Source organism: Lampetra fluviatilis, unplaced genomic scaffold (assembly GCF_964198595.1).
Source record: "Lampetra fluviatilis unplaced genomic scaffold, kcLamFluv1.1 SCAFFOLD_217, whole genome shotgun sequence".
Lineage (NCBI taxonomy): Eukaryota > Metazoa > Chordata > Hyperoartia > Petromyzontiformes > Petromyzontidae > Lampetra > Lampetra fluviatilis.
Window position 1 is genome coordinate 51,289 of NW_027621821.1, and position 18,720 is coordinate 70,008.

General features: G+C 47.9%; 1 protein-coding gene across 1 annotated transcript in view; it reads right to left on the reverse strand.

Moving 5' to 3' along the window:
* Positions 1 to 14,846, reverse strand: part of LOC144955738 (gamma-aminobutyric acid receptor subunit rho-2-like) — a 52,586-nt gene extending 37,740 nt beyond the window's left edge. The window contains exons 1-2 of the mRNA XM_078885882.1: positions 14,842 to 14,846; positions 6,725 to 6,825 (exon numbers count right to left, since the gene is read on the reverse strand). Coding sequence (XP_078742008.1) covers positions 6,725 to 6,825; positions 14,842 to 14,846 — 106 coding nt within the window. The remainder of the gene's footprint in view (positions 1 to 6,724; positions 6,826 to 14,841) is intronic.
* Positions 14,847 to 18,720: the final 3,874 nt, after the last annotated feature.

Consider the following 18,720-nt stretch of genomic DNA (forward strand, 5'->3'; position numbering starts at 1 on the left):
AGTCATGCTGGTCGAGGTCGAGAAGTCGCTCTGAGTCTCTGAGTCTCTCTGAGTCTCTGAGTCTCTCTGAGTCTCTTAGTCTCTCTGAGTCTCTGAGTCTCTGTGAGTCTCTGTGAGTCTCTCTGAGTCTCTCTGAGTCTCTGTGAGTCTCTGTGAGTCTCTGTGAGTCTCTGAGTCTCTGTGAGTCTCTGAGTCTCTCTGAGTCTCTGTGAGTCTCTGGATGGTAGAGAGTGAGTCTCTGTGAGTCTCTGTGAGTCTCTCTGAGTCTCTGTGAGTCTCTGTGAGTCTCTGAGTCTCTGTGAGTCTCTGTGAGTCTCTGTGAGTCTCTGAGTCTCTGTGAGTCTCTGTGAGTCTCTCTGAGTCTCTGTGAGTCTCTGATTCTCTGTGAGTCTCTGTGAGTCTCTGTGAGTCTCTGGATAGTACCTGCGAACGCGGGCCTCATGGTGTAGTCATGCTGGTCGAGGTCGAGAAGTCGCTCTGAGTCTCTGAGTCTCTCTGAGTCTCTGAGTCTCTCTGAGTCTCTTAGTCTCTCTGAGTCTCTGAGTCTCTGTGAGTCTCTGTGAGTCTCTGAGTCTCTGTGAGTCTCTGAGTCTCTGTGAGTCTCTGTGAGTCTCTGAGTCTCTGTGAGTCTCTGTGAGTCTCTGAGTCTCTGAGTCTCTGTGAGTCTCTGGATAGTACCTGCGAACGCGGGCCTCATGGTGTAGTCATGCTGGTCGAGGTCGAGAAGTCTCTCTGAGTCTCTGAGTCTCTCTGAGTCTCTTAGTCTCTCTGAGTCTCTGAGTCTCTGTGAGTCTCTGTGAGTCTCTGAGTCTCTGTGAGTCTCTGAGTCTCTGTGAGTCTCTGTGAGTCTCTGAGTCTCTGTGAGTCTCTGTGAGTCTCTGAGTCTCTGTAACTCTGAGTCTCTGTGAGTATCTGAGTCTCTGTGAGTCTCTTAGTCTCTCTGAGTCTCTGAGTCTCTGTGAGTCTCTGTGAGTCTCTGAGTCTCTGTGAGTCTCTGAGTCTCTGTAAGTCTCTGTGAGTCTCTGTGAGTCTCTGTGAGTCTCTGAGTCTCTCTGAGTCTCTGAGTCTCTCTGAGTCTCTGTGAGTCTCTGGATGGTAGAGAGTGAGTCTCTGTGAGTCTCTGAGTCTTTGTGAGTCTCTGAGTCTCTCTGAGTCTCTCTGAGTGTCTGTGAGTCTCTGTGAGTCTCTCTGTGAGTCTCTGAGTCTCTCTGAGTCTCTGTGAGTCTCTGAGTCTCTGTGAGTCTCTGTGAGTATCTGGATAGTACCTGCGAACGCGGGCCTCATGGTGTAGTCATGCTGGTCGAGGTCGAGAAGTCTCTCTGAGTCTCTGAGTCTCTCTGAGTCTCTGTGAGTCTCTGTGAGTCTCTGGATAGTACCTGCGAACGCGGGCCTCATGGTGTAGTCATGCTGGTCGAGGTCGAGAAGTCTCTCTGAGTCTCTGAGTCTCTCTGAGTCTCTGTGAGTCTCTGAGTCTCTGTGAGTCTCTGTGAGTCTCTGGATAGTACCTGCGAACGCGGGCCTCATGGTGTAGTCATGCTGGTCGAGGTCGAGAAGTCTCTCTGAGTCTCTGAGTCTCTCTGAGTCTCTTAGTCTCTCTGAGTCTCTGAGTCTCTGTGAGTCTCTGTGAGTCTCTGAGTCTCTGTGAGTCTCTGAGTCTCTGTAAGTCTCTGTGAGTCTCTGTGAGTCTCTGTGAGTCTCTGAGTCTCTGTGAGTCTCTGAGTCTCTCTGAGTCTCTGTGAGTCTCTGGATGGTAGAGAGTGAGTCTCTGTGAGTCTCTGAGTCTTTGTGAGGCTCTGAGTCTCTCTGAGTCTCTGTGAGTCTCTGTGAGTCTCTGAGTCTCTCTGAGTCTCTCTGAGTGTCTGTGAGTCTCTGTGAGTCTCTCTGAGTCTCTGTGAGTCTCTCTGAGTCTCTGTGAGTCTCTGTGAGTCTCTGAGTCTCTGTGAGTCTCTGAGTCTCTCTGAGTCTCTGTGAGTCTCTCTGAGTCTCTGTGAGTCTCTGAGTCTCTGTGAGTCTCTGTGAGTCTCTGGATAGTACCTGCGAACGCGGGCCTCATGGTGTAGTCATGCTGGTCGAGGTCGAGAAGTCTCTCTGAGTCTCTGAGTCTCTGTGAGTCTCTGTGAGTCTCTGAGTCTCTGTGAGTCTCTGTGAGTCTCTGGATAGTACCTGCGAATGCGGGCCTCATGGTGTAGTCATGCTGGTCGAGGTCGAGAAGTCTCTCTGAGTCTCTGAGTCTCTCTGAGTCTCTTAGTCTCTCTGAGTCTCTGTGAGTCTCTGTGAGTCTCTGTGAGTCTCTGAGTCTCTGTGAGTCTCTGAGTCTCTCTGAGTCTCTGTGAGTCTCTGTGAGTCTCTGTGAGTCTCTGAGTCTCTGTGAGTCTCTGAGTCTCTCTGAGTCTCTGGATGGTAGAGAGTGAGTCTCTGTGAGTATCTGAGTCTTTGTGAGGCTCTGAGTCTCTCTGAGTCTCTGTGAGTCTCTGTGAGTCTCCGAGTCTCTCTGAGTCTCTCTGAGTGTCTGTGAGTCTCTGTGAGTCTCTCTGTGAGTCTCTGTGAGTCTCTGTGAGTCTCTGTGAGTCTCTGTGAGTCTCTGGATAGTACCTGCGAACGCGGGCCTCATGGTGTAGTCATGCTGGTCGAGGTCGAGAAGTCTCTCTGAGTCTCTGAGTCTCTCTGAGTCTCTGTGAGTCTCTGAGTCTCTGTGAGTCTCTGTGAGTCTCTGGATAGTACCTGCGAACGCGGGCCTCATGGTGTAGTCATGCTGGTCGAGGTCGAGAAGTCTCTCTGAGTCTCTGAGTCTCTCTGAGTCTCTGTGAGTCTCTGAGTCTCTGTGAGTCTCTGTGAGTCTCTGGATAGTACCTGCGAACGCGGGCCTCATGGTGTAGTCATGCTGGTCGAGGTCGAGAAGTCTCTCTGAGTCTCTGAGTCTCTCTGAGTCTCTGTGAGTCTCTGAGTCTCTGTGAGTCTCTGTGAGTCTCTGGATAGTACCTGCGAACGCGGGCCTCATGGTGTAGTCATGCTGGTCGAGGTCGAGAAGTCTCTCTGAGTCTCTGAGTCTCTCTGAGTCTCTGTGAGTCTCTGAGTCTCTGTGAGTCTCTGTGAGTCTCTGGATAGTACCTGCGAACGCGGGCCTCATGGTGTAGTCATGCTGGTCGAGGTCGAGAAGTCTCTCTGAGTCTCTGAGTCTCTCTGAGTCTCTTAGTCTCTCTGAGTCTCTGAGTCTCTGTGAGTCTCTGTGAGTCTCTGTGAGTCTCTGAGTCTCTGTGAGTCTCTGAGTCTCTGTGAGTCTCTGAGTCTCTCTGAGTCTCTGTGAGTCTCTGGATGGTAGAGAGTGAGTCTCTGTGAGTCTCTGAGTCTCTGTGAGTCTCTGAGTCTCTGTGAGTCTCTCTGAGTCTCTGTGAGTCTCTGTGAGTCTCTGGATAGTACCTGCGAACGCGGGCCTCATGGTGTAGTCATGCTGGTCGAGGTCGAGAAGTCTCTCTGAGTCTCTGAGTCTCTCTGAGTCTCTGTGAGTCTCTGAGTCTCTGTGAGTCTCTGTGAGTCTCTGGATAGTACCTGCGAACGCGGGCCTCATGGTGTAGTCATGCTGGTCGAGGTCGAGAAGTCTCTCTGAGTCTCTGAGTCTCTCTGAGTCTCTTAGTCTCTCTGAGTCTCTGAGTCTCTGTGAGTCTCTGTGAGTCTCTGGATAGTACCTGCGAACGCGGGCCTCATGGTGTAGTCATGCTGGTCGAGGTCGAGAAGTCTCTCTGAGTCTCTGAGTCTCTCTGAGTCTCTTAGTCTCTCTGAGTCTCTGAGTCTCTGTGAGTCTCTGTGAGTCTCTGAGTCTCTGTGAGTCTCTGAGTCTCTGTAAGTCTCTGTGAGTCTCTGTGAGTCTCTGTGAGTCTCTGTGAGTCTCTGAGTCTCTCTGAGTCTCTGTGAGTCTCTGGATGGTAGAGAGTGAGTCTCTGTGAGTCTCTGAGTCTTTGTGAGGCTCTGAGTCTCTCTGAGTCTCTGTGAGTCTCTGTGAGTCTCTGAGTCTCTCTGAGTCTCTCTGAGTGTCTGTGAGTCTCTGTGAGTCTCTCTGAGTCTCTGTGAGTCTCTCTGAGTCTCTGTGAGTCTCTGTGAGTCTCTGAGTCTCTGTGAGTCTCTGAGTCTCTCTGAGTCTCTGTGAGTCTCTCTGAGTCTCTGTGAGTCTCTGAGTCTCTGTGAGTCTCTGTGAGTCTCTGGATAGTACCTGCGAACGCGGGCCTCATGGTGTAGTCATGCTGGTCGAGGTCGAGAAGTCTCTCTGAGTCTCTGAGTCTCTGTGAGTCTCTGTGAGTCTCTGAGTCTCTGTGAGTCTCTGTGAGTCTCTGGATAGTACCTGCGAACGCGGGCCTCATGGTGTAGTCATGCTGGTCGAGGTCGAGAAGTCTCTCTGAGTCTCTGAGTCTCTCTGAGTCTCTTAGTCTCTCTGAGTCTCTGTGAGTCTCTGTGAGTCTCTGTGAGTCTCTGAGTCTCTGTGAGTCTCTGAGTCTCTCTGAGTCTCTGTGAGTCTCTGTGAGTCTCTGTGAGTCTCTGAGTCTCTGTGAGTCTCTGAGTCTCTCTGAGTCTCTGGATGGTAGAGAGTGAGTCTCTGTGAGTATCTGAGTCTTTGTGAGGCTCTGAGTCTCTCTGAGTCTCTGTGAGTCTCTGTGAGTCTCCGAGTCTCTCTGAGTCTCTCTGAGTGTCTGTGAGTCTCTGTGAGTCTCTCTGTGAGTCTCTGAGTCTCTGTGAGTCTCTGTGAGTCTCTGTGAGTCTCTGTGAGTCTCTGGATAGTACCTGCGAACGCGGGCCTCATGGTGTAGTCATGTTGGTCGAGGTCGAGAAGTCTCTCTGAGTCTCTGAGTCTCTCTGAGTCTCTGTGAGTCTCTGAGTCTCTGTGAGTCTCTGTGAGTCTCTGGATAGTACCTGCGAACGCGGGCCTCATGGTGTAGTCATGCTGGTCGAGGTCGAGAAGTCTCTCTGAGTCTCTGAGTCTCTCTGAGTCTCTGTGAGTCTCTGAGTCTCTGTGAGTCTCTGTGAGTCTCTGGATAGTACCTGCGAACGCGGGCCTCATGGTGTAGTCATGCTGGTCGAGGTCGAGAAGTCTCTCTGAGTCTCTGAGTCTCTCTGAGTCTCTGTGAGTCTCTGAGTCTCTGTGAGTCTCTGTGAGTCTCTGGATAGTACCTGCGAACGCGGGCCTCATGGTGTAGTCATGCTGGTCGAGGTCGAGAAGTCTCTCTGAGTCTCTGAGTCTCTCTGAGTCTCTGTGAGTCTCTGAGTCTCTGTGAGTCTCTGTGAGTCTCTGGATAGTACCTGCGAACGCGGGCCTCATGGTGTAGTCATGCTGGTCGAGGTCGAGAAGTCTCTCTGAGTCTCTGAGTCTCTCTGAGTCTCTTAGTCTCTCTGAGTCTCTGAGTCTCTGTGAGTCTCTGTGAGTCTCTGTGAGTCTCTGAGTCTCTGTGAGTCTCTGAGTCTCTGTGAGTCTCTGAGTCTCTCTGAGTCTCTGTGAGTCTCTGGATGGTAGAGAGTGAGTCTCTGTGAGTCTCTGAGTCTCTGTGAGTCTCTGAGTCTCTGTGAGTCTCTCTGAGTCTCTGTGAGTCTCTGTGAGTCTCTGGATAGTACCTGCGAACGCGGGCCTCATGGTGTAGTCATGCTGGTCGAGGTCGAGAAGTCTCTCTGAGTCTCTGAGTCTCTCTGAGTCTCTGTGAGTCTCTGAGTCTCTGTGAGTCTCTGTGAGTCTCTGGATAGTACCTGCGAACGCGGGCCTCATGGTGTAGTCATGCTGGTCGAGGTCGAGAAGTCTCTCTGAGTCTCTGAGTCTCTCTGAGTCTCTTAGTCTCTCTGAGTCTCTGAGTCTCTGTGAGTCTCTGTGAGTCTCTGTGAGTCTCTGAGTCTCTGTGAGTCTCTGAGTCTCTGTGAGTCTCTGAGTCTCTCTGAGTCTCTGTGAGTCTCTGGATGGTAGAGAGTGAGTCTCTGTGAGTCTCTGAGTCTCTGTGAGTCTCTGAGTCTCTGTGAGTCTCTGTGAGTCTCTGTGAGTCTCTGTGAGTCTCTGGATAGTACCTGCGAACGCGGGCCTCATGGTGTAGTCATGCTGGTCGAGGTCGAGAAGTCTCTGTGAGTCTCTGAGTCTCTGTGAGTCTCTCTGAGTCTCTGAGTCTCTCTGAGTCTCTGTGAGTCTCTGTGAGTCTCTGTGAGTCTCTGGATAGTACCTGCGAACGCGGGCCTCATGGTGTAGTCATGCTGGTCGAGGTCGAGAAGTCTCTCTGAGTCTCTGAGTCTCTCTGAGTCTCTGTGAGTCTCTGTGAGTCTCTGGATAGTACCTGCGAACGCGGGCCTCATGGTGTAGTCATGCTGGTCGAGGTCGAGAAGTCTCTGTGAGTCTCTGAGTCTCTGTGAGTCTCTGAGTCTCTCTGAGTCTCTGTGAGTCTCTCTGAGTCTCTGTGAGTCTCTGTGAGTCTCTGTGAGTCTCTGGATAGTACCTGCGAACGCGGGCCTCATGGTGTAGTCATGCTGGTCGAGGTCGAGAAGTCTCTCTGAGTCTCTGTGAGTCTCTGTGAGTCTCTGAGTCTCTGTGAGTCTCTGTGAGTCTCTGTGAGTCTCTCTGAGTCTCTGGATGGTACCTGCGAACGCGGGCCTCATGGTGTAGTCATGCTGGTCGAGGTCGAGAAGTCTCTCTGAGTCTCTGAGTCTCTCTGAGTCTCTGTGAGTCTCTGTGAGTCTCTGTGAGTCTCTGTGAGTCTCTGGATGGTACCTGCGAACGCGGGCCTCATGGTGTAGTCATGCTGGTCGAGGTCGAGAAGTCTCTCCGTCTCCGTGAGATCTCCCTTGGTGGAGTCGCGGCGGAGAGAGCGGCTGGACAGAGACACAGAGACACACACAGAGACACACACAGTGAGACAGAGGGAGACACAGAGACACAGAGACACACACAGACAGAGAGACACACAGAGAGAGAGAGACACACAGAGAGACAGAGACACAGAGACACACAGAGACAGAGACACACAGAGACACAGACACACACAGAGACACAGAGACACACACAGAGAGACACACACAGACACACACAGAGACACACACAGAGACACAGAGAGAGACACGGACAGAGACACAGAGACACACACAGAGACACAGAGAGAGAGACGCAGACAGAGACACAGAGACACACACAGAAACACAGAGACACACACACAGAGATACAGAGACACAGAGACACAGAGACACACACAGAAACACAGAGACACACACAGAGACACACAGAGACACAGAGACACAGAGACAGAAACTCAGAGTCACAGAGACTCAGGGACTCACAGAGACTCAGAGACTCAGAGACACAGAGACTCAGAACCACAGAGACTCAGAGACTCAGAGACAGAGACTCAGACTCACAGAGACTCAGAGACTCAGAGACTCAGAGACTCAGAGACTCAGAGACTCAGAGACAGAGACTCAGAGTCACATAGACTCAGAGACTCAGAGACACAGAGACTCAGAACCACAGAGACTCAGAGACTCAGAGACTTAGAGACTCAGAGACAGAGACTCAGACTCACAGAGACTCAGAGACTCAGAGTCACAGAGACTCAGAGACTTAGAGACTCAGAGACTTAGAGACTCAGAGACAGAGACTCAGACTCACAGAGACTCAGAGACTCAGAGACTCAGAGACTCAGAGACTCAGAGACAGAGACTCAGAGACAGAGACTCAGAGACTTAGAGACTCAGAGACAGAGACTCAGACTCACAGAGACTCAGAGACTCAGAGACTCAGAGACTCAGAGACTCAGAGTCACAGAGACTCAGAGACACACACACAGAGACACAGACAGAGACACACACAGAGACAGACAGAGACACAACAAGAGACACACACAGAGAGACACAGACACAGAGACACTGAGACACAGACACACAGACACACACAGAGACACTCAGAGACACACACAGAGACACACAGAGAGACACACACAGAGACACAGAGACACAGAGACACAGAGACAGAGAGACACACACAGAGACACACACAGAGACACACACAGAGACACAGAGACAGAGAGACACACACAGAGACACACACAGAGACACACACAGAGACACAGAGACAAAGAGACACACACAGAGACACACACAGTGACACACAGTGACACACAGTAACACACACACAGTGACACACACAGAGACACCCACAGAGACACCCATAGAGACACAGAGAGAGACACACACAGAGACACAGAGACACACCGAGACACACAGAGACACACAGAGACACACACAGAGTAACAGAGAGAGACACACAGAGAGAGACACAGAGACACACACAGACAGAGACACAGAGACACACAGATAGACACACAGACACAGAGACACACAGAGACACAGAGAGAGAGACACACACACAGAGACACAGAGACACAGACAGAGACACACCATCATCACCACCACCATCACCACCACCATCACCGCCATCAACACCACCATCACCACTACCACCACCATCATCACCACCACCACCACCATCACCTCCATCACCACCACCATCACCACCACCACCACCATCATCACCATCATCACCACCACCATCACCACCATCAACACCACCATCACCACTACCACCACCATCATCACCACCACCACCATCACCTCCATCATCACCACCATCACCACCACCATCACCACCACCACAATCATCACCATCATCACCACCATCATCACCACCATCAACACCACCATCACCACTACCACCACCATCATCACCACCACCACCATCACCTCCATCACCACCACCATCACCACCACCATCACCACCATCACCACCACCACCATCATCACCACCATCACCACCATCACCACCTACCTCCACCGAGTCTTGGATCTCGGCTGCCGCTCTTCCGTCTGGTACCCACCAGGCCGATCACGCCGCGTTCGGAACTTCACAGACCAATCCTGGTCTCCCTGGGACCTCCAGTGAGGTTCTAGATGATCCTTGAAGGACTTTGGATGAAGTCCCTGATCTCTGTGGAACTTCACAGACAAATCCTGGTCCCCCTGGGACCTCCAGTCAGGTTCTAGATGATCCTTGAAGGACTTTGGGTGAAGTCCCTGATCTCTGTGGAACTTCACAGACAAATCCTGGTCTCCCTGGGACCTCCAGTCAGGTTCTAGATGATCCTTGAAGGACTTTGGGTGAAGTCCCTGATCTCTGTGGAACTTCACAGACAAATCCTGGTCCCCCTGGGACTTCCAGTCAGGTTCTGGATGATCCTTGAAGGACTTTGGGTGAAGTCCCTGATCTCTGTGGAACTTCACAGACAAATCCTGGTCTCCCTGGGACCTCCAGTCATGTTCTAGATGATCATTGAAGGACTTTGGGTGAAGTCCCTGATCTCTGTGGAACTTCACAGACCGATCCTGCTCCTCCTGGGACCTCCAGTGAGGTTCTAGATGATCCTTGAAGGACTTTGGGTGAAGTCCCTGATCTCTGTGGAACTTCACAGACAAATCCTGGTCTCCCTGGGACCTCCAGTGAGGTTCTGGATCCTTGAAGGACTTTGGGTGAAGTTCCTGATCTCTGTGGAACTTCACAGACAAGTCCTGATCCCCCTGGGACCTCCAGTGAGGTTCTAGATGATCCTTGAAGGTCTTTGGGTGAAGTCCCTGATCTCTGTGGAACTTCACAGACAAATCCTGGTCTCCCTGGGACCTCCAGTCAGGTTCTGGATGATCCTTGAAGGACTTTGGGTGAAGTCCCTGATCTCCCTGGAACTTCACAGACAAATCCTGGTCTCCCTGAGACCACGAGTCAGGTTCTAGATGATCCTTGAAGGACTTTGGGTGAGGTCCCTGATCTCTGTGGAACTTCACAGACCGATCCCGGTCTCCCTGTGACCTCCAGTCAGGTTCTGGATGATTCTTGAGGGACTTTGGGTGAAGTCCCTGATCTCTGTGGAACTTCACAGACCGATCCCGGTCTCCCTGTGACCTCCAGTCAGGTTCTGGATGATTCTTGAGGGACTTTGGGTGAGGTCCCTGATCTCTGTGGAACTTCACAGACAAATCCTGGTCTCCCTGCGACCTCCAGTCAGGTTCTAGATGATCCTTGAGGGACTTTGGGTGAGGTCCCTGATCTCTGTGGAACTTCACAGACCGATCCCGGTCTCCCTGTGACCTCCAGTCACGTTCTAGATGATCCTTGAATGACTTTGGGTGAAGTCCCTGATCTCCCTGGAACTTCACAGACAAATCCTGGTCTCCCTGGGACCTCCAGTCAGGTTCTAGATGATCTTTGAAGGACTTTGGGTGAGGTCCCTGATCTCTGTGGAACTTCACAGACCGATCCTGCTCCTCCTGGGACCTCCAGTCAGGTTCTGGGTGATCCTTGAAGGACTTTGGGTGAAGTCCCTGATCCCCCTGGAACTTCACAGACAAATCCTGGTCTCCCTGGGACCTCCAGTCAGGTTCTGGATGATTCTTGAGGGACTTTGGGTGAGGTCCCTGATCTCTGTGGAACTTCACAGACAAATCCTGGTCTCCCTGCGACCTCCAGTCAGGTTCTAGATGATCCTTGAGGGACTTTGGGTGAGGTCCCTGATCTCTGTGGAACTTCACAGACCGATCCCGGTCTCCCTGTGACCTCCAGTCACGTTCTAGATGATCCTTGAAGGACTTTGGGTGAAGTCCCTGATCTCTGTGGAACTTCACAGACAAATCCTGCTCCTCCTGGGACCTCCAGTCAGGTTCTAGATGATCCTTGAAGGACTTTGGGTGAGGTCCCTGATCTCTGTGGAACTTCACAGACCGATCCTGCTCCTCCTGGGACCTCCAGTCAGATTCTAGATGATCCTTGAAGGTCTTTGGGTGAAGTCCCTGATCTCCGTGGAACTTCACAGACAAATCCTGGTCTCCCTGGGACCTCCAGTCAGGTTCTGGATGATTCTTGAAGGACTTTGGGTGAGGTCCCTGATCTCCCTGGAACTTCACAGACAAATCCTGGTCTCCCTGGGACCTCCAGTCAGGTTCTGGATGATTCTTGAAGGACTTTGGGTGAGGTCCCTGATCTCTGTGGAACTTCACAGACCGATCCTGCTCCTCCTGGGACCTCCAGTCAGATTCTAGATGATCCTTGAAGGTCTTTGGGTGAAGTCCCTGATCTCCGTGGAACTTCACAGACAAATCCTGGTCTCCCTGGGACCTCCAGTCAGGTTCTGGATGATTCTTGAAGGACTTTGGGTGAGGTCCCTGATCTCCCTGGAACTTCACAGACAAATCCTGGTCCTTATGGAACCTTGAGTGAGGTCCCACAGATCCCACCATCACTGCTGTCTCCATCACCACCATCACCACCATCACCGCCATCATCATCATCACCACCATCATCATCATCGCTGCAAACATTGACGCATCCACCGTGATGTTGAAATGATGTTGATGATGATGGTGCTGATGGTAATGTTATTGATGATGATGCTGCTGCTGATGATGATGTTGCTGATGATGATGCTCCTGCTGATGATGTTGCTGATGATGATGTTGCTGCTGATGTTGCTGATGATGATGTTGCTGATGACGATGATGCTGCTGATGACGATGGTAATGTTGATGATGATGCTGATGATGATGCTGCTGCTGATGATGATGTTGCTGTTGATGATGGTAAAGTTGATGATGATGCTGCTGATGATGATGCTGCTGATGATGATGTTGATGATGTTGATGGTGATGATGGTGTTGATATGATGCTGCTGATGGTGATGTTGTGGATGATGGTGCTGATGGTTTTGAAATAATGGTGATGATGGTAGCGATGATGTTGAAATGATGATGGTGATGATGTTGATGGTGATGATGGTGTTGAAATTATTTTGATGGTGATGATGTTGATGGTGATGATGTTGATGGTGATGATGGTGTTGAAATTATTTTGATGGTGATGATGTTGATGGTGATGATGGTGTTGAAATGATGATGATGGTAATGATGTTGATGGTGTTGATGGTGTTGAAATGATGATGATGGTAATGATGTTGATGGTGATGATGGTGTTGAAATTATTTTGATGGTGATGATGTTGATGGTGATGATGGTGTTGAAATGATGATGGTGATGATGTTGATGGTGATGATGGTGTTGAAATGATGATGATGCTGATGGTGATGATGATGGTGTTGATGGTGTTGAAATGATGATGATGGTGATGATGTTGATGGTGATGATGGTGTTGAAATTATTTTGATGGTGATGATGTTGATGGTGATGATGGTGTTGAAATGATGATGATGGTAATGATGTTGATGGTGATGATGGTGTTGAAATGATGATGATGGTAATGATGTTGATGGTGATGATGGTGTTGAAATTATTTTGATGGTGATGATGTTGATGGTGATGATGGTGTTGAAATTATTTTGATGGTGATGATGTTGATGGTGATGATGGTGTTGAAATGATGATGATGATGGTGATGATGATGGTGTTGATGGTGTTGAAATGATGATGATGGTAATGATGTTGATGGTGATGATGGTGTTGAAATTATTTTGATGGTGATGATGTTGATGGTGATGATGGTGTTGAAATGATGTTGATGATGGTGATGATGATGGTGTTGATGGTGTTGAAATGATGATGATGGTAATGATGTTGATGGTGATGATGGTGTTGAAATGATGATGATGGTAATGATGTTGATGGTGATGATGGTGTTGAAATGATGATGATGGTAATGATGTTGATGGTGATGATGGTGTTGAAATTATTTTGATGGTGATGATGATGGTGTTGAAATTATTTTGATGGTGATGATGTTGATGGTGTTGATGGTGTTGAAATGATGCTGATGATGGTGATGATGATGGTGTTGATGGTGTTGAAATGATGTTGCTGATGGTGGTGATTTTGATGTTGATGATGGTGTTGATGATGATGATGGTGATGATGATGTTGATGATGGTGTTGATGATGTTGATGGTCCTGATGGTGTTGGAATTATGATGATCGTGTACTGATGGTAATGTTGATGATGATGATGATGTTGCTGATGATGATGTTGTTGATGATGATGATGCTGATGATGATGATGTTGATGATGATGATGCTGATGTTGATGTTGTTGATGATGATGTTGTTGATGATGATGCTGCTGCTGCTGCTGATGTTGCTGATGTTGATGTTGTTGATGATGATGTTGTTGATGATGATGCTGCTGCTGCTGCTGATGTTGCTGATGTTGATGTTGTTGATGATGATGATGATGCTGCTACTGATGATGATGATGCTGCTGCTGCTGCTGCTGCTACTGCTGATGATGATGATGCTGCTGCTGATGATGATGCTGCTGCTACTGCTTACTCCCCGAGGCTTAATCAGAAAACGAATCAGCAACTTTAATCCTCTTAGTGGGTCACGTGACTGGCCACAGCATCCACTCACTCACCCACTCACCCACCCACTCACCCACCCACTCACTCACTCACCCACTCACCCACTCACTCACCCACCCACTCACCCACCCACTCACCCACCCACTCACTCACCCACCCACTCACCCACCCACCCAACCACTCACTCACTCACTCACCCACTCACTCACTCACCCACTCACCCACTCACTCACTCAGCCACTGACTCACTCACCCACCCACTCACCCACCCACCCACCCAACCACTCACTCACTCACCCACTCACCCACCCACCCACCCACCCACCCACCCACTCACCCACCCACCCACCCACTCACCCACTCACACACCCACCCACTCACCCACCCACTCACTTACCCACTCACTCACCCACTCACCCACTCACCCACCCACTCACCCACCCACTCACTCACCCACTCAGCACCTCAACCACTCACCCACTCAGCCACTCACTCACTCACTCACCCACCCACACACTCACCCACTCACCCACTCAGCCACTCACTCACTCACCCACCCACTCACCCACTCACCCACCCAAACACCCACCCACTCACCCAAACACCCACCCACCCACTCAGCCACCCACCCACCCACTCACCCACCCACTCACTCACTCACCCACCCACTCACCCACCCACCCACCCACTCACCCACCCAACCACTCACCCACCCACCCATCCACCCACCCATCCACCCACTCACCCACCCACCCACCCACTCACCCACCCACCCACCCACTCACTCACTCACTGACTCACCCACCCACTCACCCACCCACCCACCCACCCACCAACTCATCCACCCACTCACCCACCCACTCACCCACCGAACCACCCACCCAACCACCCACTCACCCACCCATCCACTCACCCACCCACCCACCCACTCACTCACTCAACCACCCACCCACCCACCCACTCACCCACCCACCCACCCACCCACCCACCCACTCACCCACCCACCCACCCAACCACTCACCCACCCACCCACCCATCCACCCACTCACCCACCCACCCATCCACCCACTCACTCACCCACCCACTCACCCACCCACTCACCCACCCACAGAACCCACTCACTCACTCACCCACTCACTCACTCACCCACCCACCCACAGAACCCACTCACTCACTCACCCACTCACTCACCTACTCACTCACTCACTCACCCACTCACCCACTCACCCACTCACTCACCCACTCACCCACTCACCCACTCACCCACCCACCCACACACCCACCCACTCACCCACCCACTCACCCACCCACCCACCCACTCACCCATCCACCCACTCACCCACTCACCCACCCACCCACCCACACACCCACCCACTCACCCACCCACTCACCCACCCACCCACACACCCATCCACCCACTCACCCACTCACTACTCACTGTCAACGATGCTTTTTTAATGTTCAAATTCACTGCAATGATATTTCAAACGTCATGGTCTAGCACCACACAAAACACAACTACATTTTTAAAACACTGACTTCTGTTCGCAAATAACAACTTCTGTCTGAAAACACTGAAAATTGTAGAGTTATGTAGTGTATAGTGTAGTGTATAGTGTAGTGTATAGTGTAGTGTATAGTGTAGTGTATAGTGTAGTGTATAGTGTAGTGTGTAGTGTAGTGTATAGTGTAGTGTATAGTGTAGTGTATAGTGTAGTGTATAGTGTAGTGTATAGTGTAGTGTATAGTGTAGTGTATAGTGTAGTGTAGTGTATAGTGTAGTGTATAGTGTAGTGTATAGTGTAGTGTATAGTGTAGTGTATAGTGCAGTGTATAGTGCAGTGTATAGTGTAGTGTATAGTGTAGTGTATAGTGTAGTGTATAGTGTAGTGTATAGTGTAGTGTAGTGTATAGTGTAGTGTATAGTGTAGTGTATAGTGTAGTGTATAGTGTAGTGTATAGTGCAGTGTATAGTGCAGTGTATAGTGTAGTGTATAGTGTAGTGTATAGTGTAGTGTAGTGTATAGTGTAGTGTATAGTGTAGTGTATAGTGTAGTGTATAGTGTAGTGTATAGTGCAGTGTATAGTGCAGTGTATAGTGTAGTGTATAGTGTAGTGTATAGTGTAGTGTATAGTGTAGTGTATAGTGTAGTGTATAGTGTAGTGTGTAGTGTAGTGTGTAGTGTAGTGTATAGTGTAGTGTGTAGTGTAGTGTATAGTGTAGTGTATAGTGTAGTGTATAGTGTAGTGTATAGTGTAGTGTGTAGTGTAGTGTGTAGTGTAGTGTATAGTGTAGTGTATAGTGTAGTGTATAGTGTAGTGTATAGTGTAGTGTATAGTGTAGTGTATAGTGTAGTGTATAGTGTAGTGTGTAGTGTAGTGTATAGTGTAGTGTATAGTGTAGTGTATAGTGTAGTGTGTAGTGTAGTGTGTAGTGTAGTGTATAGTGTAGTGTATAGTGTAGTGTATAGTGTAGTGTATAGTGTAGTGTATAGTGTAGTGTGTAGTGTAGTGTATAGTGTAGTGTATAGTGTAGTGTATAGTGTAGTGTATAGTGTAGTGTATAGTGTAGTGTATAGTGTAGTGTATAGTGTAGTGTATAGTGTAGTGTATAGTGTAGTGTATAGTGTAGTGTATAGTGTAGTGTATAGTGTAGTGTATAGTGTATAGTGTAGTGTATAGTGTAGTGTATAGTGTAGTGTATAGTGTAGTGTATAGTGTAGTGTATAGTGTATAGTGTAGTGTATAGTGTAGTGTATAGTGTAGTGTATAGTGTAGTGTATAGTGTAGTGTATAGTGTAGTGTAGTGTATAGTGTAGTGTATAGTGTAGTGTGTAGTGTAGTGTATAGTGTAGTGTATAGTGTAGTGTATAGTGTAGTGTGTAGTGTAGTGTGTAGTGTATAGTGTAGTGTATAGTGTAGTGTATAGTGTAGTGTATAGTGTAGTGTGTAGTGTAGTGTATAGTGTAGTGTATAGTGTAGTGTATAGTGTAGTGTATAGTGTAGTGTATAGTGTAGTGTGCAGTGTAGTGTACAGTGTAGTGTATAGTGTAGTGTATAGTGTATAGTGTAGTGTATAGTGTAGTGTATAGTGTAGTGTATAGTGTAGTGTATAGTGTAGTGTATAGTGTAGTGCATAGTGTAGTGCATAGTGTAGTGCATAGTGTAGTGTATAGTGTAGTGTATAGTGTAGTGTATAGTGTAGTGTATAGTGTAGTGTATAGTGTAGTGTATAGTGTAGTGTATAGTGTAGTGTGTAGTGTAGTGTATAGTGTAGTGTATAGTGTAGTGTATAGTGTAGTGTATAGTGTAGTGTATAGTGTAGTGTGTAGTGTAGTGTATAGTGTAGTGTATAGTGTAGTGTATAGTGTAGTGTATAGTGTAGTGTATAGTGTAGTGTATAGTGTAGTGTGTAGTGTAGTGTGTAGTGTAGTGTATAGTGTAGTGTATAGTGTAGTGTATAGTGTAGTGTGTAGTGTATAGTGTAGTGTATAGTGTAGTGTATAGTGTAGTGTGTAGTGTAGTGTATAGTGTAGTGTGTAGTGTAGTGTGTAGTGTAGTGTGTAGTGTAGTGTATAGTGTAGTGTATAGTGTAGTGTATAGTGTAGTGTGCAGTGTAGTGTACAGTGTAGTGTATAGTGTAGTGTATAGTGTAGTGTATAGTGTAGTGTATAGTGTAGTGTATAGTGTAGTGTATAGTGTAGTGCATAGTGTAGTGCATAGTGTAGTGCATAGTGTAGTGTATAGTGTAGTGTATAGTGTAGTGTATAGTGTAGTGTAGTGTATAGTGTAGTGTATAGTGCAGTGTATAGTGCAGTGTGTAGTGTAGTGTATAGTGTAGTGTATAGTGTAGTGTATAGTGTAGTGTATAGTGTAGTGTATAGTGTAGTGTGTAGTGTAGTGTGTAGTGTAGTGTATAGTATAGTGTAGTGTATAGTGTAGTGTATAGTGTAGTGTGTAGTGTAGTGTGTAGTGTAGTGTGTAGTGTAGTGTGTAGTGTAGTGTATAGTGTAGTGTATAGTGTAGTGTATAGTGTAGTGTATAGTGTAGTGTGTAGTGTAGTGTGTAGTGTAGTGTGTAGTGTAGTGTGTAGTGTAGTGTATAGTGTAGTGTATAGTGTAGTGTATAGTGTAGTGTATAGTGTAGTGTATAGTGTAGTGTATAGTGTAGTGTGTAGTGTAGTGTGTAGTGTAGTGTGTAGTGTATAGTGTAGTGTATAGTGTAGTGTGTAGTGTAGTGTGTAGTGTAGTGTGTAGTGTAGTGTGTAGTGTAGTGTATAGTGTAGTGTATAGTGTAGTGTATAGTGTAGTGTGTAGTGTAGTGTATAGTGTAGTGTATAGTGTAGTGTATAGTGTAGTGTATAGTGTAGTGTATAGTGTAGTGTATAGTGTAGTGTATAGTGTAGTGTATAGTGTATAGTGCAGTGTATAGTGTAGTGTATAGTGTAGTGTATAGTGTAGTGTATAGTGTAGTGTAGTGTATAGTGTAGTGTATAGTGTAGTGTATAGTGTATAGTGTAGTGTATAGTGTAGTGTATAGTGTATAGTGTAGTGTATAGTGTAGTGTATAGTGTAGTGTATAGTGTAGTGTAGTGTATAGTGTAGTGTATAGTGTAGTGTAGTGTGTAGTTGTAGTGTATAGTGTAGTGTATAGTGTAGTGTAGTGTGTAGTGTAGTGTATAGTGTAGTGCATAGTGTAGTGTATAGTGTAGTGTATAGTGTAGTGTATAGTGTAGTGTAGTGTGTAGTGTAGTGTATAGTGTAGTGTAGTGTATAGTGTAGTGTATAGTGTAGTGTATAGTGTAGTGTAGTGTATAGTGTAGTGTATAGTGTAGTGTAGTGTATAGTGTAGTGTATAGTGTAGTGCATAGTGTAGTGTATAGTGTAGTGTATAGTGTAGTGTATAGTGTAGTGTAGTGTGTAGTGTAGTGTATAGTGTAGTGTATAGTGTAGTGTATAGTGTAGTGTGTAGTGTAGTGTATAGTGTAGTGTATAGTGTAGTGTATAGTGTAGTGTGCAGTGTAGTGTACAGTGTAGTGTATAGTGTAGTGTATAGTGTAGTGTATAGTGTATAGTGTAGTGTATAGTGCAGTGTATAGTGCAGTGTATAGTGTAGTGTATAGTGTAGTGTGCAGTGTAGTGTACAGTGTAGTGTATAGTGTAGTGTATAGTGTAGTGTATAGTGTATAGTGTAGTGTATAGTGTAGTGTAGTGTGTAGTGTAGTGTATAGTGTAGTGTGCAGTGTAGTGTATAGTGTAGTGTATAGTGTAGTGTATAGTGTATAGTGTAGTGTATAGTGTAGTGTAGTGTGTAGTGTAGTGTATAGTGTAGTGTATAGTATAGTGTACAGTGTAGTGTATAGTGTAGT